The 21751-nt window shown below is 48.0% G+C and overlaps 9 protein-coding genes across 9 annotated transcripts; 5 read left to right on the top strand and 4 right to left on the bottom strand.

The window, feature by feature from the left end:
• Positions 1-83: 83 nt before the first annotated feature.
• FOMMEDRAFT_107267 (cytochrome P450) lies at positions 84-2379 on the bottom strand (the record flags this gene model as incomplete). Its single annotated transcript, XM_007266051.1, has 8 exons — positions 2004-2379; positions 1770-1936; positions 1628-1704; positions 1316-1567; positions 831-1248; positions 591-767; positions 425-516; positions 84-294 (listed from the first exon to the last, which is right to left on the bottom strand). The coding sequence occupies exons 1-8, from the start codon at positions 2245-2247 to the stop codon at positions 84-86; spliced, it is 1638 nt and encodes a 545-aa protein (XP_007266113.1). The 5' UTR covers positions 2248-2379.
• A 1736-nt stretch (positions 2380-4115) lies between these two features.
• FOMMEDRAFT_155653 (uncharacterized protein) lies at positions 4116-4991 on the top strand (the record flags this gene model as incomplete). Its single annotated transcript, XM_007266050.1, has 3 exons — positions 4116-4253; positions 4340-4402; positions 4476-4991. 3 exons carry the CDS (start codon positions 4116-4118, stop codon positions 4989-4991), a joined length of 717 nt encoding a protein of 238 aa, XP_007266112.1.
• A 960-nt stretch (positions 4992-5951) lies between these two features.
• Positions 5952-6968, top strand: FOMMEDRAFT_28188 (uncharacterized protein; the record flags this gene model as incomplete). Its single annotated transcript, XM_007266049.1, has 1 exon — positions 5952-6968. The coding sequence occupies one exon, from the start codon at positions 5952-5954 to the stop codon at positions 6966-6968; it is 1017 nt and encodes a 338-aa protein (XP_007266111.1).
• A 477-nt stretch (positions 6969-7445) lies between these two features.
• Positions 7446-7735, bottom strand: FOMMEDRAFT_155650 (uncharacterized protein; the record flags this gene model as incomplete). Its single annotated transcript, XM_007266048.1, has 2 exons — positions 7446-7545; positions 7602-7735. The coding sequence occupies 2 exons, from the start codon at positions 7733-7735 to the stop codon at positions 7446-7448; spliced, it is 234 nt and encodes a 77-aa protein (XP_007266110.1).
• Positions 7736-7744: 9 nt separating this feature from the next.
• On the top strand, positions 7745-8688 carry FOMMEDRAFT_133761 (uncharacterized protein; the record flags this gene model as incomplete). The annotated part of the gene is made up of 2 exons (XM_007266047.1): positions 7745-8074; positions 8674-8688. The coding sequence occupies 2 exons, from the start codon at positions 7745-7747 to the stop codon at positions 8686-8688; spliced, it is 345 nt and encodes a 114-aa protein (XP_007266109.1).
• Positions 8689-10392: 1704 nt separating this feature from the next.
• On the top strand, positions 10393-12431 carry FOMMEDRAFT_19715 (FAD dependent oxidoreductase). The gene is made up of 3 exons (XM_007266046.1): positions 10393-10851; positions 10902-11284; positions 11305-12431. The coding sequence occupies exons 1-3, from the start codon at positions 10523-10525 to the stop codon at positions 12303-12305; spliced, it is 1713 nt and encodes a 570-aa protein (XP_007266108.1). The 5' UTR covers positions 10393-10522; the 3' UTR covers positions 12306-12431.
• Positions 12432-12729: 298 nt separating this feature from the next.
• On the top strand, positions 12730-14791 carry FOMMEDRAFT_167676 (uncharacterized protein). The gene is made up of 3 exons (XM_007266045.1): positions 12730-12905; positions 12957-13020; positions 13074-14791. The coding sequence occupies exons 1-3, from the start codon at positions 12876-12878 to the stop codon at positions 14666-14668; spliced, it is 1689 nt and encodes a 562-aa protein (XP_007266107.1). The 5' UTR covers positions 12730-12875; the 3' UTR covers positions 14669-14791.
• A 199-nt stretch (positions 14792-14990) lies between these two features.
• On the bottom strand, positions 14991-19090 carry FOMMEDRAFT_83663 (uncharacterized protein; the record flags this gene model as incomplete). The annotated part of the gene is made up of 26 exons (XM_007266044.1): positions 14991-15152; positions 15234-15382; positions 15453-15490; positions 15543-15589; positions 15650-15668; positions 15719-15769; positions 15830-15849; positions 15905-16017; positions 16081-16181; positions 16239-16326; positions 16382-16389; positions 16440-16581; positions 16699-16744; positions 16770-16771; positions 16798-16868; positions 16924-16982; positions 17041-17289; positions 17352-17396; positions 17449-17526; positions 17587-17742; positions 17814-17941; positions 18014-18084; positions 18139-18333; positions 18392-18464; positions 18520-18754; positions 18842-19090. The coding sequence occupies 26 exons, from the start codon at positions 19088-19090 to the stop codon at positions 14991-14993; spliced, it is 2595 nt and encodes an 864-aa protein (XP_007266106.1).
• Positions 19091-19253: 163 nt separating this feature from the next.
• Positions 19254-21535, bottom strand: FOMMEDRAFT_167675 (uncharacterized protein). Its single transcript, XM_007266043.1, has 4 exons — positions 21349-21535; positions 21228-21291; positions 19650-21155; positions 19254-19594 (listed from the first exon to the last, which is right to left on the bottom strand). The coding sequence occupies exons 1-4, from the start codon at positions 21472-21474 to the stop codon at positions 19500-19502; spliced, it is 1791 nt and encodes a 596-aa protein (XP_007266105.1). The 5' UTR covers positions 21475-21535; the 3' UTR covers positions 19254-19499.
• Positions 21536-21751: the final 216 nt, after the last annotated feature.

Here is a 21751-nt window from a genome sequence, read left to right as displayed (position 1 = left end):
AGAGCGACGAGTAACGAAGGAGTGACGAGTCGCTTTTAATTATTAACTATAACACTTCACCGAACGCCACTCTCTTTTTTGACCTAGTTCATTCCGAGGACCTTTGCAACGTTGGCATGGCGGGGCTCAAGACGAATCCTGAATGGCATCGGCGAACGTCCAGACAGGCCGTCGTACTCGTTAAGGTCGATGGGTTCGCCAGGCACTTCGTACATGTTGAAGGCCCAGAGCATACGTGCAATGGTCAGCCAGATTTCACGCTCCGCGACTATCATCCCAGGGCAGATACGGCGCCTAGAACGTTATGAAATTAGATTGGTAGGTAGATAGGTAGGAGGAAGAGTGGAGGAGGAGAAGTAAGCGGGGAACTTTGTGTGATGGTTGTGGATGGATAAAATTAACTTTGATTTTGAGAAAGACTTACCCTGCGCCAAACATCCAGTGATCACGTTCGTATGCATTGGGAAGGTTGGCTGACTCGGTGTTATTTGTGCTATCATTGATGTACCTCTCCGGCTATTTACCAAGATTAGAATTCGCAGATGAGCGCTCGAAGTACTGTGCGATTTGCAAATTCGACGGGTACTTACGTTGAACCTGTGCGGCTCGGGATGGCGATCTGGGTGGTAGTGCATGGAGTAGGTGTTCAAGACGAGAACTGTGTCTTTGGGTATGTACTGGCCCTTGTAAACGAAATCTTCTGAAGCGACATGTGGGGTACCCAACCAGAATGGGTTGTGCATGCGTTCAACTTCTTTGATGATTGCCTGACGATATCATTGTCAATGTATCTCTCTTTCCCGTGAATGTCGCAGATAGATTGTACTTACATGGCAGTAAGGAAGATCTTTCTCATCCTCAATGGTAGGCAGACGGTCACGTCCGATGACCCTGTCGAGTTCTTCTTGTGCTTTCTTTTGGATTTCGGGGTACGCAGGGATGAGCGCACTAAACCACTGCATGATGGAGGCTGTCGTCTCAACTCCGCCGATCATAAATGCCGACGCAAGAATAGCCATGTCAAGGTCATCGAGGCCTTCGGTTTGTCGCGACTGGACCATCGTCTTGGCAAGACAGTCGGGCACGTTTTCACCGGCTTTGAGGCGCGCTTCGATACGCTTGATCATTCCGCCGTAAGTATCGACGAGACCTTGGTTCAGTTTCTTCCCCCTCTTCCACATTGGAGTTGGGAGCCATTGCAACGGCGCGATGAAATCGACAAGGTTGGAGACGGGTCCGGTACAGTTCCTGAAATAAATTAATAAACATCAGTCCCTTGTATTGATTCTTTCTGTCCTGATTCTGGTGTACCCACATGAACTCGCGGGAAAGACGGAGGGCCTGTCCGACCAATGGGTCGTTGACAGTCTCGGTACGCGTTCCGAAAACGATTGTAAGCATGTTGTTCAACGAGCAGCGCCCTGCATGGGGCTGAGGGTTGATCGGATTGTTGCCGGCGCGGAAAAGCTCTTTGAGGAGGACTGTTGCCTCAAAGTCGAGAACATTCGAGTAATCATCGACAGCGCGCTGGTTGAGCCAAGTGCCGGCAATCTTGCGGTGCTTGCGCCTTCATTAGAGGCAATCAGAATGAGTAAATGCCATGATGTCTGTTATAAGCTAAACTTACCAGCGGTCGTTGTACGGAGTGGCGGTGATACCTCTGCCGACAAAGACCGTCTGAGACTTGATGAACATTTCCTTCCTCTAATTTAGGAACAGATACCGGTGAGTAAAAATGTCTAATTCCTAATTAAAGAACGTATTCTTACGCTCGAGAAGACTGCGCCGTTAGTGACGAGAAGGTCCTTTGCGATGCCGGGATCAGTGATGATCACGAAGTGTTGATTACCGAGCCACAGTGAGTAGAGTGGGCCGAATTTCTTGTACCAGTAATCGAGCATACGCTCTGGGTAGTGTGAAAGGAATGGGAATGAACCTGTTCACAAGATAACGACTTCAATACATGTCGAATAGCTCATTAGATTAATGGTAATTAGACTGACCGACAATCGGAAGGCCCACTGGACCATTCGGCGTCGCATAGCCAGCCTTGTTGTAAAGCCTGCGGCCGAACAGATTGAGGGCGCTCAAGCTCTTAGGCAGGACATAGAGACTGGCGAATACAAGGCATCCGGCGAGCACGATGGCATAGTTGAGCTGCACCTCTGGCACGTCGATGGTAGACGACGCAGAGAAGGGATTCAACTTTGGCCACGCGGAGACGGCGGGAGAAGGGTGAGAAGACATGCTTTCTGGTTCTTCTTCTTTGAAAGTAGAGTAGTGAGAAGAAGGGAAGAAGAGAAGGCGATAATTTATAACTTCTCAATCCTTGACCTTTTTATATCCTTTAGTTCATGCCACAAAGTCTTTGCCAAGTCCTCGTTCCGCGCTCTCGGCCCCCACTAAACAGGTACAAAGACAAAAGAGACGAGGATCAAGTCAGCCTGGAGCTCATCAAGCGAGCGTGAAAACCGGGGGGCCGAGCGAGACGAAACAAGGCATAGAAACATCTATGAAATTTTGATGCAACACAGCAGTTGACAAGGAAGGGGCTATTGGTCCCTCTTTGATGAGCAAGTCTAATTGAAAATGAAAATGGAAGCAGCTGTCAAGTGCTTGCATACCGGCATTGGAGAGACAAGGGACTCCGGATACTTGATGTTGCAGATATTACAGCGTTGAGAAAATATGACGACAGGTGAACAAAGAAATATTGCGGCAGACAGCGTGTATAGCCCATTTCTAGAAATGATCAGAGATTGTTATAAGATTTCCCATCACTAATCGCACCACGGCAGTAAAGGCATAGAAATCCTTGGTGTTAAGAGGCATACAATAGGCAGACTGGCCAATTACCGAGGCACGTTTAGAGATGAGGAGCGTACTCAGGGCCTAGTGCCTTCACACCTGTTATTGCGATCAATCATCAGTCAAATACCTCATAGCTAAATTTAACACGCAAAGATCTAGACGATTGCCTTTGGAAGAGATTGTTTTTTTAAGTTTAATGTCGACATCACTTACGACACTTGTCGAAGGTACACACGAGGTACTTTCCCTGTACAAAGTAACAAACTCTAAATGAATACGAAGGAAATGCTTCGATAGTAGATGCGTACCACGAAGACAAGAAATTGGGCCAAGAGGAAGCCATATTTCTAGCTGCGTATACCATAGACATTGTTACCGAGGACTTGACTCTGTTATGAACGAGCAAAATTGGAAAATCGTTGAAGGTGGAGTTGGAGCGATCGGCGAGTCGCGTGAGATACCGGTACTGAGATACTGCCTCGTAACTTAATGGGGTTATTTCTTTCTGTCGCTAGATGTTCTATCTAACATTCCTAATGTGGAGAGTCCCGGGTCGTACGCTTCGGAACCGTGAAAAAAAAGACAGAAAACACAGACACAAGTCGTTCATTCCTACGGAAGCGAGTTCCGAATCGTACGCTTCGGAATGGGGCAGAAAGTGAAAAAGAGACGACGAGGGTAGGAACCTGTGTTGTAGACATGCGGTAGTTCTCCGGTAAGCACGCAAGATGACGAGAAAGAAATGAGCCAGCGGAGGCACAAGTTGACAGAGAAGAAGGGAGACATGCGAGGATCACTACTGCATGTAGTGATGATGGAGTAGGCAAACAGATACAAATAGCTTAAATCCTGTTGCATTATTACTGATCGACGGTTATGCATTCTTTTCGGACGGATCAAGCCGACGAGAAGAGGCCTCGGCTTCCGCGTAGCGACTTAAACAGGCAAATTTGTATGTTTGGTATTCATATTGGCCAACTTTAGATATCCCGACCACGGACATGAGATAGGTCCCGTTTGACAGAAATAGCTTCTGGCACTACAACACTGCGACGGGTACGGAAAGGCCGCGCCAGAAGGCGTCTAGATCTCCGGCGGTTGTCCTGATCCTATTCGCACCAACCACCGAGGCGTGCGAAAGTCGTACCGTGGATTGGAAGTTACTCAGCCCAGGCTCTTCATATAGTTATCTCTTATCAAATTGGTCCCTCTCTTATATTATAGAGTGCCCGGCCTCCAAAAGCGCCCCAAGGTAGCAACACCTCCAGTGCCACCTTGAATACTAGTGCAGGTCCATAGTCCTCATGAGTCGTCTTGCCCGCTTACCACCTTGGCTTTCATATTGGCTCGGCTACCGGGCAAGCCCACCGCCAAAGCGACCGAACTATATTATCTGGCTTTGGTCCTTCATAGGCGCTTTTGGTGGCTTGTCCATCCTCCAGGTTAGTCACAACATCTCAACACTAACTTGTTCTTTAAGTCTTGTCCTCAAGTACAAAAATAACTCATTTCGTGTAAATACCATCAGGCTGTCTTTGGTCATACTCACTACTTCATTGAGCGGAACGTACCCAGCATCATTGCCAGTTATGTGAGCAGTTCATCTTCACACACAAATTGTCCTGTTTGACATCCGGCGCTGACCTCTATATCTATCAATCTAGGGTGCCTCTGCCGTTCTGTGTTATGGCGCCATAGAAGCTCCGCTCGCACAACCTCGTGCCCTTCTCGGCGGACACTTCATCTCAGCACTCATCGGCGTCTGCATCACCAAGCTTTTCCATCTCAACTCCCATTTTGAATCCCTCAGATGGCTTTCCGGCTCGCTTTCAGCGTCGCTTGCTATAGTAGTCATGCAGATGACAGCTACGACCCATCCGCCCGCAGGTGCCACCGCTCTCCTTGCGTCGGTCAATGATGATGTACTTGCCATTGGCTGGTACTATCTTCCTGTCATTCTGCTGTCAAGCACCCTCGTCCTCGTTTCCGCGCTTATGGTAAACAACATCCAGCGGAGGTACCCCGTGTACTGGTTCGAGCCCGCGCTGCCACCCGTGGCGCCAAGCCCGTCACAATTTCCGCCTGAGAAACGCATCAGCGAAACAAGCGTTACTATTCAACCGGCAGAAGATGACGAAGCTGGGATTGAAGCTCAGGAGCTTGCAGAGGACCGTGTTTAACGATTTTTCTCACCCCTCCTTCGATGGATTTCATTAGAACTGCACAGACCAGCTGACGGGTAAGCGGTTCTTCCTGATATTGCAGATTTAAATTTGAAAGATCCAACTATTCCGAGATTGCACTTTTCTAATCATGCATGTACTGAAAAAAATGCTTGGATTCTACTTGTACTTAACTACGCGTGTCCGCAAGCAAAGCCGTTTTGCAAGGTTCAGATTCCCGCTGCGTCACCGCTCAGTCCTACCTACTTTGCGTCTTCTTACGTTCTCCTTAGTTATAAGCCGCTTTGAATAATAATGAAGCGAGCGATTGGCACGCATCCCGCCTCATGTCGCAGGATGAAGCTACCTCCAAAAACGGGATCCTTCGTCTACCTACGGAGATTCTCGTAGACATATTCGTTCGTTGCCTCCCACCTGACCGTATACGCTTAAACACGCCTCCATAACTGCTGCCTCCATTCACTCTCGCCCGCGTATGTTCGCAGTGGCGAAACCTCGTTCTTTCCTCAACTCAACTCTGGAACCGTATTGTCCCTGGGAGCCATGAATCGGATTCTGCTAAGGAGTCTATTATTGTTGACTTTTGGCTTTCTTGAGCAGAACAGGAGACCGTGCCACTTGATATCTTGCTTATCCCCCAATAAAAATTCCACTACTGGTGATGCTCGATCAGGAAGCAAATGCAAAGTATGAAAGAGATACTACTGCTCTGATTCAGAAATTCCGCATGCAAGCGCACAGATGGCGCGATCTGTATATTGACGTACTAGACGGCGTAGACGCTGATGTACTTGAGTCTCTGTTCACGCTTCTTAGGGACCCAGACCCTAAGCAAACAGCGGCTACACCTCGACTTGAAAGACTGGAGCTGACTACAACGCATCTGGGGTCGACAGATGGGCCTCGTGTCTTACGAATGTCGCCGTTGCATGTCCGCGCTTGCATACTGTCACCTTAATGTGTTCGCCAATTATAACTGGTCCAGTTCGTACGTCAGAAGCGCAAGTCATGCAGAATATGCATGAGCTCAATCTCCGGTTCTGTACATCTACGTCTCACGTTCTGGACTGGGTAGACGCCTGCCCGAATCTAGTCAATCTTAGGGCGCAGTTATTCCGCAGAGGAGACGAGCAAGATGATCCAGAGATAGATGAATTTGGCGGACTAGGCGACGAAATTGTAGAAGATGATGAACCAGACGGGGAAGGCTGGGTGCTCATCAATAATCGTCGCCAGCGACCAGCTCAAAATGTTCTCCGCATAAGCACCATGCGGAACGACGTCCGAGTCCTCCCCAACTTGACCTGTCTCGAGCTTCACAGTTTCTCATCTCCAGCTTCTGTCGGCACGATTCTCGACCCATTAACTACACCTGCCCTGAAGATATTGAGAATCGGCACATCATTTGCAAGGATAGGTCTAAGCAACGTGCGATGGCTGCACATTGCTTTGCTCCTTCAGCGATCGGATGCATCTCTTGAAGAGCTTAGGACTGCTGGTACACCGATGAATGCTGATGATATGCGAGCTTGTCTCCTACTGTCTCCTCGGCTCAAGAGGCTTTCAATTGGGATGTTTGAGGAGATGGAACAGCTTCTTGGTGACCTGGCGGCTCAGACCTCAGAAGGTGAACAACCAGAGTCGAAACTTGTTGCGGGAGAAGGTACACAGCAAAGTGCGGCAGCAGCTCACGGTGGCATCCCTTTGCCCTGTCCCGGGCTTAATGCCGTCGACATCGCAGATTCAATATTCCCAATTGACGCTCTAGTTTCTGTGGTTTCGTCCCGATTTCCCGCGGGAGGACATGTACATCATGCATCTGACTCTCAGTCCGAAAAACAATCGGAATCGGAGTCATCGGATGGACCGGATTTAGGAGATCATAAACGCTTGGAGCGGATCTGTGTGGATAAAACACTGCTGATGCAGTTGAAGAACATCTGGTTCTTGCGAAGTGCATTTCGGAGGGGTTGATCATGGGCGGATTCATGGCTGAGTTTGAGCCGAATGTTTTGTTAAATCTCCGAGTTGATTAAAAGTATCTCCAGTGCATTAGTTTAGGATATTGTTAGTTTGCCTACAATAATGTAGTAGATTACCTATCAAATACTTCTGCTTCGTTGAAGCGTCGTTATCTATTCCGTACGCATTTACTCCTGCGAGTTAGAGAAGACATACTGTTACCTATGATTCAACAATATTAATGCGTTCAATTTAAGTTTGTGCATACTTAACAAATACGCGGTCGAGTATTGTTACCACTTGCCATATTTGGAACATCGGTTAGCAGTTTGTCCTCCGTTACAAACAAATAAATCACCGGAATTTTGGACCTCCCACCAGTCCTGTTCATCTCATCCGCTCACTGTGTTATTTTGTTATCCCGACTTCCTTCCAAGTGGCAATGATGCACTTACCGTGCCGCACCTGATCTCGGAACGTGACTGGATATCAATCCTGCATTGTCGGCAAGCGTGAACCAAACCAAATGGGCCAGCTGCTGCACACCAGCGTTTGAGCGCACTGGCAATGTGCATCGGCTTGTGCAGGACTGTTCTCGGACTGTCAACCAAAATTACGAACTCCCGGAACACGAAGCGTTTTCACTGCGCATCCGTTGCGACGCCGAGAACACCACAATTTCCCACCTTTATCTCTTGCTTCGAAGGCAACGTGGGTGCTGTTTCAGAAGCGCATACAGCAAGATCCTGGTCTACCTGTTCCGAATCCAACGCATTCATTTTGGCATGATGTATCCTACCCATATACCGGATTCGTTACCCCGGTATATCGACGCTGTTATCATCGGCTCCGGGATCACTGGTGCGAGTGTTGCACGCACTCTTTTCCGTGAAGAAGGCTCGGACCTCAGAGCCTTAATGCTGGAAGCAAGGGAAACTTGTTCTAGTGCCGCTGATGGTAGAGCTGTTCTTCCCGATAATGTAGAACTTGACTGGAAAGATTCAACTCTTCCGAGATTGCTCTTTTCTGACCGTGCATGTACTGAAAAATATGTTTGGATTCTACTTGTTCTTAGCGAGGGAGACCCAAAAACAAAGCTATTTTTTTTTTGGCAAAGTGCGGGTTCCCACTGCGTCACAACTCACTTCACCCTACTTTGCGTTTTCTTACGGTCCCCTTCTTAGTTATAAGCCGCTTTGCGTAATCAAGCAAGCGATTGGCACGTATCCCGCCTCATGTCGCAGGATGAAGCTACCTCCAAAAACGGGATCCTTCGTCTACCTACGGAGATTCTCGTAGACATATTCGTTCGTTGCCTCCCACCTGACCGTATACGCCTAAGTACGCCTCCACAACTGCTGCCTCCATTCACTCTCGCCCACGTATGTTCGCAGTGGCGAAACCTCGTTCTTTCCTCTCCTCAACTCTGGAACCGTATTGTCCTTGGAAGCCATGAATCGGATTCTGCTAAGGAGTCTATTGTCTTTGACTTTTGGCTCTCCCGAGCGGGTCCGGCGACCGTGCCACTTGATATCCTCCTCATCCCTCAGTCAAAAAATCCACTACTGGTGATGCTCGATCAGGAAGCAAATGCGAAGTATGAAAGAGATACTGCCGCATTGATTCAGAAGTTCTGCGCACAAGCACACCGGTGGCGCGACCTGAGCATTGATGTACTTGACGCTGATGTACTTGAGCCTCTGTTCACGCTTCTTAGCGATCCAGACTCTAAGCAAGCTGCGGCTGCACCTCGACTTGAAAGGCTAGAATTAACTACTACGCATCTGGGGTCGACAGATGGGCCTCGTGTTTTACAAAATATCGCCATTGCTTGTCCGCGCTTGCATACTGTCGCCTTAATGTGTCCGCAAGTCGCACCTGGTCCAGTCCGTACGGGTACATCAGAAGTGCAAGTCATGCAGAATATGCATGAGCTCAATCTCCGGTTCTGTACATCTACGTCTCATGTCCTCGACTGGGTGGACGCCTGTCCGAATCTAGCCAATCTCAGGGCGCAGTTATTCTGTAGGGCGGACGGGCAGGATGATCCAGAGATAGATGAATTTGACGGACTGGACGACGATGTTGTAGAAGACGATGAGCTAGACGGCGACGGATGGGTGCTCATCAATAATCGTCGCCAGCAGCCAGCTCAAGATGTTCCCCGTATAAGTACCATACGGAACGACATCCGCATCCTCCCCAACTTGACGTGTCTCGAGCTTCACAGTTTCTCGTCTCCTGTTGCTGTTGGTACAATCCTCGACTCACTAACCGCACCTGCCCTGAAGACATTGAGAATTAGCACTTCATTTGCACGGATAGGCCCAAGCAACGCGCGATGGCTGCACATTGCTTTGCTCCTTCAGCGATCGGATGCATCTCTTGAAGAGCTTAGGACTGCTGGTACACCGATGAATGCTGATGATGTGCGAGCTTGTCTCCTACTGTCTCCACGGCTCAAGAGACTTTCGATTGGGATGTTTGAGGAGATGGAACAGCTGCTCGGTGACTTGGCAGCTCAGACCTCGGAAGAAAGTAAACAACCAGAGTCAAAACATGTCGCAGGAGAGGGTACACAGCAAAGTGCTACTCATAGTGGCGGCATCCCTTTGCTCTGCCCCGAACTCAAAGTCCTCGATATCGCAGATTCAACATTCCCAATTGACGCTCTAGCTTCCGTAGTTTCGTCTCGATTCCCTGCCGGAGGTCATGGACGTACATCTGACTCATCTGACTCTGAGTCCCGGAGATCGGATTCGGAGTCATCGGACGGACCAGGTTTACGAGATTATAAACGCTTAGAGCAGATTTGTGTGGATAAAGACACTGCTGATGCAGTTGAAGAACATCCGGTTCTTGCAAAATGTATTTCGGAGGGGTTGATTATGGCTGAGTTTGAGCCGAACATTTTGTTGAACCTCCGAGTGGATTAAAAGCAGAATATTAGCTCTTGAGATCTGTAGTTTGTCATACACTAATAGTAGCGCACCTTCCGAATGCTTAGGTACTTCGTTTTCGGAACATGATTCACTCTTGTTCCCTTCTGCATCTGGTTCAAGTTCCAAGCTACTAATTTGAACAAATATCGAGTGTTGTTATGGCATGCTATATTTGGCAGATCGGTTAGCAACTTGTTTTCCGCCACTACAAATAATCACCGGAATTTTGGACCTTCCACCAATCCTGTTCATCTCCTCCACTTACTGCGTTATTTTGTCATCCGAACTTCTTTCTAAATGCTAAGGATACACTTACTGTGCTACACCTGACCCCGGAACGTGACTGGATGAGCAATCCTGCATTATCCGTCTTGCTCTTATATGGTTACGTCGTCGGCAACTGCACGATCACCGCCTACCCAAGCGTGAACCAAGCCACATGGGTCAGATGCTGCACACCGGCGTTTGAGCGTACTGGCAATGTGCTTTGGCTTATGTAGGAGTGTTCTCGGGCTGTCAACCAAAATTACGAACTCCCGGAACACGAGGCGTTTCATCCAGCCATTCGTTGCGACGCCGAGAACACCACAATTTCCCACCTTTATCTCTTGCTTCGACCTCGATATGGGTGCCGTTTGGTCAAGAGTCAAGGTCTTACGCATCGCTGTGAAGCAAGTCCTTGCGCTTTCTGCTTCTTATGAACGTCTTCAGAAGCGCATACAGCAAGATCCTGGTTTACCTGTTCCGAATCCAACGCATTCATTTTGGCATGATGTACCCTCACCTATCTCTACTCATATACCGGACTCGTTGCCTCGGTATGCCGACGTCGTTATCATCGGCTCCGGAATCACTGGTGCGAGCGTTGCGCGTACTCTTTTCCGCGAAGGCGGTTCAGATCTTAAAGTCCTAATGCTGGAAGCAAGGGAAACTTGTTCTGGTGCAACCGGCAGGTATTTTTTTATTTTCTTATCATTTATTATGCATTCAAATCATTTTGTAGGAATGGTGGACACATCAAGCCTCCTTTACACCATGACTACCTCATGCTAAAGAAGAAATTCGGCGCACAACAGGCAGCGAAGCTGGTCCGGCTGCGTCTCATGCATGTTCGTGAAATACTCGCGGTCGCCGACGAAGACGACGTCCTGGATGACTGCAACTGTCGCGAAGTCGATAGTTTAGATGTTTACTTTACACGCGAAACGTTTGATGAGGCCAAGGAGTCCCTCCAAGCTTGGAGGGAAGATATGCCGGAGGAGTCGACAGATTATGCCTGGGTCGAAGGTAAAGAAGCCATTGAAGTAAATTACGAATCCCTCATTTTCTTGATTATTCAATTTGGCTTACAATCTTCCCGGTTGTGGATCGTTTATCTTGACAGAAGTTTCACTTATCGTCTGAAGTAACAGGAGTCGTCTACAACACAGCAGGCGCCGTTCACCCTTATCGTTTCGTAACAGGCATCCTCGCCCGCCTCCTGGATAAGCACGAAGGTCGATTTACACTATCAACACATACACCATGTACCGGTATCTCCGTTCAATCTGGTTTAGCCGACACACCTCTTCCTCTTTACAGGGTAGAGACTCCACGTGGTTCCATACTCACACGACACGTGGTGCACGCGACCAACGCTTGGGCATCCCACCTTCTTCCACAGATGCGTACGAAGATCATATGCGTACGGGGAAACATGACTGCACAGCGTCCTGGTAATGCATTGACTCCTTCGACACTTGACGGACAACGGAGTTGGGTGTTCTACGATAAGCATATTGGTTATGATTACCTCACACAACTCCCAAACGGAGAGTACGAACTCATGTTTGGCGGTGGATTCGTGCAGGCAGGCGAGGATGGGCTTGGTGAGATTGGTTGTTCAGATGATTCGCAGTACAATTCTGGCGTTGCAGCGCATCTCTCCGGAGCTCTGCCTGTTCTTTTTGGTGGAAAGAATTGGGGATCTGAAGCTGCTCCGTCGTTGAATAGGACGGACGAAGGCGGTAACGAAGATGAACGTTGGTTCCCAGGTCGCATGAAGGCGATATGGAGTGGTATTATTGGAATTTCCGCTGACAGAATACCCTGGGTTGGACGCATGCCACAGAAACTCTCAGACCGCGTTTTACCCTCCCTAATACAAACAGGGGACACTAAGATGGATGCAACAGGCCATAGTGAGAAGGTCAGGAATGCAAGGACTGCGCCTCCTGGCGAGTGGATCGCAGCAGGATACAGTGGCGAGGGTATGGCACATGCTTTCTTGTGTGGTCGAGCAGTTGCCATGCAGGTTCTTGACCGCGCACATGATGCAGCTGCTTGGTTACCTGAATGTCTTGCTGTTACTGAGGCTCGTTGGGCTAAAGCCCGTGCAGAAGATTTGATTGAGGAACTCTGGGGCTGAGCTTCAGGACACATAACCATTGACCCTTTAGTTCATTGGATACAGGTAATTGAATGTTCAACCATAGTGCTTGTATTAGAATGTATCATCCCATCTTTAGACTAGGAGATTCTGAAACATTAAAACCTGACAACTGTGTTGCTGACTTGTTGTAAGATTACCTGTTACAGTATATCATCGGAACAGATCAATAATTTACAGCAAGATAAGTAGAGATGACATATTTATCGATTGGGATACAATGTAATAGCCAAAATGGGCAGCGCCGATCTTCCATGCTTGATAAAGCAAATTCTGGAGCTGAATATGTATTGTATTGTAACAGCGGTGCATCACTGCGCTGGTTTTGATTGAGCTGTGCAGCAAGCACAAGTATATATTCACATGCGCCTCCGTCTGCCATGACTCCTTCCATCATTTCCAACACTTTGGTGAAGTCTAGTCTGTGTCCTTCTCTGGTGTTCCGTCTTTGCCTGCTCGTGGTTGTATAGCAGAAAGGATAGCCGTGGGCAACCTCATTAATACAGTGACCTACATCGTTTGGAGAGCTTGCATAAGTACGAAGTAGCCATGGATGGCTCATGTTTGGATGCCCCAGAGGTGCGACATTTATATATGTTCACCAACCTGCTTCTGACTGATCAATCGCAGTTGAACGAAGACATCAGCGGTCCAGGAGTACGCATTTCCTTCTACTTACAAGCGCTCTTCCTCTGTAAGTGCAATACCCGCTTTTTTTCTCGGGAAATATCCTAATTTATCTGTTAGCACTCCTGTCTGCACGTTCAGGCTCTCTAGAACAAATCACGGGTGCCCTCTACACACTTGTAGCCACCAACATCGCATTGGTCGTAACCTCCTTCATCCTAGGTTTCAAAACCAACCCATCAATGAGTCTTCAAGACGCCATCGTCGTTTTCTACCTCCTCTCCCTCTCATGGGTTTCCGTATTCACCTCCATGCCCGCGTACAACCGTTTCGTGCGAAGTGACAAGACACTTCAACTAGTCTCTATGATCCAGTCATACCTCATCTTCACCTTCATCTTTGCAGTGCTCGTCAAAGCTCATAGTTTTGGTAGCACCCCGGGTTGTAATTCGGATGCCGTCGCTGTTATCTTCAAACAGTTTCGTGCTCTTGATGGAGGTCGAATCGCAGCATCCATCGTTCTCAGTATTATAATCGTCATCTACACTTTCCTCACCTTCACAGATTATCAGCATTCCATTGAGAGGCGGTATCGGAATTGTAGAGGGTGGGCTTGGAGAGGAAGGAATTGGGTTCTGAACCGGCGGGAGAGATTTTCGAGAGAACTTGGTGGATTATTGGGATGCATGAAACCGAGAAAGGCCAGCTCTCATGGTCCTTCGATCCACAACCGCGAGTCTATGGCACTTAGTGCCACAGGGGTACAACGCATGTCCACGAACACTTCTACATCTAGTTACCAGGCAGATGCGCACCTGGACAAAGACGCGAAAGCGCAAGATAAAAAGGACAAAAAGGAGAAACGTAAGGCAAGGAAACACAAACTCGGCAGCAAACACAATTACCTAGACCCAGACTCCCCCACCCGCTCATCAAACAACAAATCCAACACCAACGACGAAAACCACAACAACGACACCACCCACACCCATAGGAACAACAATAGTAATCCCAACAACCCCAAACAATACGACGCAGGCATCTTCGGCACACTCCTCATCCAACTCATAGTCATATTCACCTTCTGGGCTCTCTTCGTCCTCAACACCGAACTACTCGTGCGATCCAACTCCCCAGGTGGAGACGACGACGGTCGATCACTATGGCAATTCGGTCAGATATTACCGATGTTCCTCATCGTTCTCCCGTTAGTCAACCTTATTAAGGTCTTCCGCGTACATAGGCTGTCGCGGAGGTTCCATCGGAGACGCGTGCATAGGCGACGGACACGGGCGAAACGGCGTGCTGCAGCGGCAGCGGCGGCAAGAGCCTCTGGTTTTCATACAGGTTCGGGACTTGGTGCTGGAGTGGATGATGATAGGACAGAGAGTTTCGGAGGAATCGGACAGACGGGAGGCACTTACGGCCGGAGCAATAATTTCTTCGGGTCTGGAGGACGATTCGACATACCATTCTTCTTTTCACATGCGTTTCGAGGGACCGAAACCACAGCTGGTCTTGGGAATCAACCATCTGCACACATCTCTTTACAGTCGATTCACTCTACTATTGCTAACTCGATAACCGCGGGAAGGGACGAACCTGGTAGTGGTGGTGGCCAGGAGGGTCCGCGTAGACGACTTGATTCCGGTTCTTCGTCGGGATCATCGTCTTCGAGTGCATCTTCGTCCTCGGACGCGCGAAGACGAGAGTGATGTCTTGCTGCGACCGATGTCTTATACCATCTTATACCCAATCATATTTATATTATTCTTGTTCTGTACTCACGCTCGTATATGTATCACACTGTGTTGTATCTGCTTTCGAATGGAAAACTTTCAATTGCATTTGTTCTTTCCCCTTTGTAAACTTTAATACACAGTGAATGTAATGATACGTCAGTTCAGAAACAGTCGGCACACAGGAGACAGCAGGAATGACAGCGAGACAGCAGGACGAGACAGCCAGAAAATGAGGACCAGCATTGTACATTGCTCGAAGGGACGGTGCAGCAAAGAAACGATCCCCAAGCAGCCATTATTCCTTGCCAGGCGAAGCAGAAGAAGAAGCCGTTTCATCAAACGAGAGAGTCCCACGCAACACACTCGCAACCTCGCGTTGCAACCGTGCTAAGTGCTCCACAAGCTCCAGCTCCGGCAACGCAGAGTGATGCAATGCTTGCGTTAACTGTGTACGAAGCTGTTCCAAATAATGTTTCCAAGTCAGAATAATATAGACGAAGATCATTTGTCCAGGTAGAGGCAAAGGAATATGATTTACTCGAAGCATTGCTTTCCGACGAATAGCCACTTGATTTCCTTCACATTGTTGCTTATTATTCGTCTCCATCTCCGAGAGGCGCGAAGAAACTCTCCGAGCTTCCGTAAGAACATCCTCTGGCAAGTCAGCAAGTCGAGCTAGTTCCAGTCCTATTGTTGATGGTTTGGTTAACGTTAGCACATTCAGTTTCACGGCAATATATGGAATAATGGATAGTACCATAATGTTCGATATTGTCTGGGGCACCATCAACGACTCTGAAAAGCAGGCGTTAGTGAGGGATACTCAGAGAATTCATCCTTATTTTACTTGTAGCGGAACGATAATCCCATGCTTGAAGACGAGGGTCTTGATTTCTGTTTGTCTATCCATCAGTCGTGGCAATTTTTTTGGCCTGGGATGATGATGATCCGAACCTGCACTGATAAATGAAGACTGAAGCCGTTGAGTACTAGACCCATACGCAGCGAAAACACAGAACTTACTTGACAACTGACGGCTGACGAGAAAGCGTAACAGCTAATTCGCTAAAGTGTCTGTTGCGGAAATTCATTTACTATCTGCACGTTCGAAAGAGCAGTGGACTATTTACTTACGTTGCGAAGAATACGTATGCCTGCAAAAGTCATTAAAATAATTCGACAAGTCCAGTGAATAAATGACCAACGAACCTTAGATTTACACAGACGTTCGGCAATGGCATGAGCGATGCCTACACCTTCTCTCGGTGACGTGCCACGACCGAGCTCGTCGACAATTATCAATGAATCCCCAGATGCAAGGCCTTGACACGAGAAAAAGACTTCTCAGTTTCTCGGTAGGTCAAGTGATTGGAGATCAGGCTAACCGAGGATCATCGCCGATGAAGACATCTCTTCTGCAAACGTGCTAAGATTACGTTCGATATCGTCGTCATTTGAGAGTCTCGTGAGCAGACAGTCATGGATCCTGGGTTAAGAGAGTTCTATCAATGTGTATGTTTTACATAAAAATTAATAGACTTACTTGAAGCTGGCGTATTCCGCTGGAACAAAGCATCCACACATCGCCATGACGGTCAGAAGCGCAACCTGACGCAGGTACGTACTTTTCCCTTGGGATTCCGCTTCCATGTCACACTCCTACATATAGCCAGAGAATGGACTTACCAGACATACTAAATTTTAATTCGTAAGACATAAAGCGCTGTTCAAATCTTGTACTCACTTCGGTCCTTGGATTAATTGAAAAGACGATGCTTCACAGCAATATACATCATTCGCTACAAGAGCTCCCGCGGACTGCACCTTCTCAAGAGTCGGATGACGACCAGCCTTGATGGCAAGAGTGCCGGTAAATTCCGGCCTCACTGTGATGCAGATAAGTATGTGGGTGGTGTCCACCGAGGACGAAGACATACCATAATTCTGGACTGTGAAGGCCTTTACATAAATTTAAAATGAGAACAGAAGAAGGCAAGACTCACGTATTGATGCATGCACAAAGGACCACAGCATGTCAAGCAACGCAATCTAGAGCCCAGGTGTAAGCAAGAACCTCTTCTCTTCCCTCATTATAGTGATACTTGCCGCTTCAGACGACTTGTACAAAGCACCCGCGTCCACCATCACTTCAGCCACGATCTCCTTGATTGTTCTGGATAGTACTCTGTTATACCTCTGAGGGAGTTCATGCGGAACTGAAAACGCACTTGTCAGTTAGCAGAAGAGTCTCGTCCAAAGCATCCTTCATCCTTGCGTTTCTCTTTTTCTTTAAGAAACCATGAGTTCAGTTAGAATCGTACTCGCAACAGAAGTGACAACCATACCAGATCCATACTCTCAAAAAACCACTTTCCCTTTCTCGCCGTCGCATTAATAAAGCACTTCGGAAGCTCCGTCAATCCCGCCTCTTCAAGCTCGCTGTTCTTCAGTGTGAAGGCAAAACCGTGTTCTTGATGAATAAGTTGTAAGGGAAGACCGTGTTGTTCGCTCAAGTCGCGATTCAACTGGAATATGTCGGATATATTTTCTTTGTACGTCTCACGCGCCACATCGAGAAGGCAATTTTGATTCGCCTACAGCGGCAAGATGTTCAACGCAGTTGACACATCGCTATCGAAATTTCATTTGAGCTCACCTTGAGGGCGTAAACCCGCGCATTCACCGCGGTCAGTCCAGCGCCCTTGCAGAGCATTGACCTACAAATACATGATATCGATGTACAGAAGACATACCTTGTATAACATCGCATCGTCATTCAAACTCCGTGTAATCAAACTCTCTATATGCTCAATCCTTTCGTCGGACAGCATCTAGCAGTAGAAGCTCAGTGAATTCGATCACAATATGATGCCAGTAGTAGCTTGACTTACATCGCACACAATCTCCAACAAGCGGGAGCGACAACCTTTAACCGCATCACGGACAACAGGGATATTCCTAATCACACTGCGCAGCTGTAGCATCTGCGACACGCGCGAAGACGCAGCTTTCGATCCATTCGACGTACGAGCTTCCGAAGCAGCGAGCTACATGACATTCAGTAAGTCAGCGACAAATTATCGAGTATGAAACCGAAATGAGCTGGCTAGGCATTGACCGAAGAAATTAGTTTGTCCAGGTCCAGTTTGTTGACAGTACGAAGCGCGTCTTTAATTGCGGAGAATTTATCTTCTGTTTGTACAAGCTCTTCTACAGCATCCAGACGAGCTTCAATAGCATCATGCGCTAAAAAAAGTGAAGGAATTCCAATCTAGTACCAATGCTCCTCTAATAAAGAGCGGTTCATCGAGAGCATACCAGTAATCGGTGCGAGCAAGTTGACCCTCAGGAGTCTGGAGCCCATAGCAGTCCATGTATGGTTAAGAATCCTAACACAAGTCAGGAAAAGGCGCGCATATATCCACAAATTACCAGATAATCACCCAAACAACGAGTGAGGAGACTTCCTACTGAGCATATTGCCAGCCAGTTCCAAGTTCTTCGCGCTGTCATTGTCTATTAGCATAGTACCTTCTACGGGCGTATAGCGAATCCGAAGAGAATGTGCAGAATAACGAGTATTTAGTCTCATTTCCGCGTACTTGAATAGTGCGCATGCGGCTGAAAGGGCGTAATACCTGCAAAGAAAGAACTGAAGGTTTGACAACAATCCGGCTGCTGCTGTGTCTCGCTCACTTCGATGAAGCAGCTAAAAGAGTAGCAGCTCTGTCTTCGTTGTCGGCACATAGTTGATTTATAAATTGGAGGCCTAGTCCAGTGATAAAAATGTCAAAGGGAATACCAAGCAAAAGTAAGCAATATACCATATTCCTCATTCCAATACTTTCTTAAAACAGGTTCGATAGAGGCGCCCGGGAATTCTTCTTGGATACACTGAACCAGCACAGGAGGACTACTCGTCGATTGCCTTGCCCTCGCAGAAGAGAGCGTCGTAGACGAATCGACGTTAGTCAAGAAAGTATCAGGAACAAGCACAGTTGTCGGGTAGTGCAGATGCAAGTGATGCAGCGTCTTGACATATGTCTGACAATCAGTCAGCTACAGAAACATCAGGAACATTGCTCAGTCAGTCAGACAACGAAGACCCGATAGAGAACAAGTTTCGGTTGCCTGTATCAAGTCCACCTGCCCCGTCTCCTTATCCATAGCAGCAATACCAATCTCACGACCAATTCCACGACACTCAAGTACAGCAACTACAAAAGTACCGTCATGGTGCGACGACGCAGCCGTCGTTGGACGCTGCGCCGCGGTTCCGGGACGCGTCGATTGGGCGGTACGCGGCCGTGATTGAGCTGTAACAGGTCTGGAGAAGGGGATAGATGAGTTTGGACGTGTCGAAGACCAATTTGTTGTTGTTGATGTCGGGCGCATCGTCCCCGGTGCAAATACAGGCATGGTGAGCGTCGGGTGCAAGGACGCGAAACTCGTCACGTTGACGCGACGCGTCCTTATAAACCCAAAAATCACATGTATGCATTTAGTCAAGGTCTCCAATGGTTGTATCGGAACTCTGGTATACAGATGCTGAGTTATACAAGTACAAGAATACAGTAGATCTACATATGTCGTGAGAATTGTAGGATAGTAACAGTAGTATAGCAAACAAACAAAAGTGAGGATAGGCAATGACGACAGGAGCCAAAAATAGGTATACATACAAATGCAACAAAATACAGTGATATCGCAAGGAAAAAATCGTGATACATAACGTCGTTGGGAACTGTCAAGCCTCGAAAGCTTGAAAACCCTCAGAATGTCGTCCAGTCGACCTATGATAGCTTCAGTAATAGGTGATGTCTTCTTCCTGAACACTCGATCCGCTACCAGTCGGAACCTCACTGGAAGACGAAGACGACAACGACGAGCTAATCGACTCTGGGACATCCACAATGAGCTTCGGTAACGTCTTCTTCCTTAACGCTCGATCGACTGCCAGTCGGGTCGTCACCAGAAGATGACGAGGAAGACGAGGAGGAGGAATTAATCGACGGTGCGCCAGCTACAGCAGGAGACCCTACCACACTCAAATCCAAGCTTCCACGCGAACCAGTTCGATCCTCACGCCGATCCTGACCCAGCTGCGAACTCGAATGCACAGAATTCAAAGAAATCCGCGCAGAAGGTTGGTTTCCAAGTGGGTTGTTCGCAGGACCAGTAGCGTGGTGGAAGAATGGAAAAGCGGAGGGGAAGAATCCCATCCCTGGGGTGTGGTGCGTATGTCCGTGTCTATGTCCATGTCCGGTTCCATGCTGATAGTGATGAGGATGAGAATGATGGGAATGAAGGTGATGATGTCCATGCCCGTGTCCATGTCCATGTCCATGTAACACCCTCGGTTTCCTGTGCTTCCTCGTCCTATGATCCCTCTTCCCAAACTTCCACTTCCTAAAAGCCTTCACCAATTGGACAAAAGGAAGCAACACAAGAAACATAGGTAAGATCTGACCAAATCCCCACACGTCGTCCCCACCATCCCCATCTTCTCCACTATTGAAATGATTATACTTGATGACGAGTTCAGTGTTGAGAACGAATAACATCCAGAGGACTACGATTACGATTATCTCGATTACGAGGCTACCTTGAACACCTGTGACGAAGGCTTGTTGCTGTTCTTCAGAAGGAGGGTGGTTTGATTCTGAGGTTGATGAGTTCGCGTAGTGTCGTTCTTTGGCTCCTCTCCTCCTCCTACTATTCCTCTGTCGAGTGCCGGGGTTTCGTCCCCGAGTAGAACTTGCAGCGGTAGCATCAGACGATGACGCCGACGCCGAGATTGACGGTCCCAGATTAACGACACCACATTCCAAATCAGGAGGAAGGAGTTGACTCGTCCTCGCAACAATCATCCCAGGATTACTGGTATCCCTTTCATCCGTCACCTCCTCCCCCGCAACCGCATTCTTCAATTTCGCCTCCTCCCTCGCCTCTTTCTCCTTCTCTTTCTCCTTCTCCACCCTCCTCCTCTCCCTCCTCCTAAAAACCTTATAATAATCCACAACACTCAAAACCGTATAAACACACGTAACACAACACGCAAACACAATCGCAACGACCCTTCCCTTCGGCAACGCCGGAAAATGACTAAAAATCACCCCAACAGCATGGGGATTACACCTCGGAGTCGAGCCAAACGTCCTCGCTGTAATCAGCACCGCAATGATAAACGCAAAAACGATATACGAATGTAGAATCGTTAAAACTTGTAACGTCGTATCGCTCTTGACGAATCGATTATAGGAGGGGAGGGAGAGGAAAATCGCGAGCCAGGAACCGGCGAGGAGGTAGAAGACGACGATAGCGTCTTGTAAACTGATCCCGCGTTGAGCTTGGAAGCCTAGGATGAGAGATGTTATAGCCATTGAGACGTTCGTCGCTATTAACGTGTATAGTGCGCCTGAGATCTCTTCGAGTGATCCTGAGCGCGCAGCAAGGAGAGCTACACGTATATGGGACATTGAATTCTGTCAGTCAGGGTCGAGTCGAGATGACGTATGTAACAAACACTGACCTAGGAAGAGAGCTTGCAGGTAGAAGGAAATGCGTACTCCAGGACCACCGATGTCCGTGTTCATCTACAGTTTTTCCTTCATGTCAGTAAAAGAACAGGCTAACGGAAATGATTCACGTACTTCAGGTCCCCCACCAGAAAGCAAACACAAACAATTCGGGTCAATAGTCGAGTTAAACGCGCACATTAACATCAAGTCAGCATCAGACAAGCTCTCGAGGAAGGTCTCATTAAAATTGGCCGCCATCGCTATCTAAGAATCGACCAACAGACAGCAGGCCTTCAACGGAACGGAAACAAGAACGAGCGGGACCCTCTCCAAGCAGTGGAAGTGTCAAAAGGGATCATAGAGGGACGTGGAGGAAAGGGAAGGAATATATGTATTAGCCGGGGCGCTTTCTTGCACAGGTCTATCAGTCCTTGGTTTTCCTAGCATCATGATGATGGTTAACTCTCAGGGTGTATATTGATTACGTAAATGGAAAGGATTCAAATGTTGCTGCGGTATCAAATGAGGTACAATA

The sequence above is a fragment of the Fomitiporia mediterranea genome (genome assembly GCF_000271605.1).
Source record: "Fomitiporia mediterranea MF3/22 unplaced genomic scaffold FOMMEscaffold_5, whole genome shotgun sequence".
NCBI classification, from domain to species: Eukaryota; Fungi; Basidiomycota; class Agaricomycetes; order Hymenochaetales; family Hymenochaetaceae; genus Fomitiporia; species Fomitiporia mediterranea.
The sequence above is the reverse complement of the archived record's forward strand: the minus strand, read 5'-3'. Positions and strand labels throughout refer to the sequence as shown.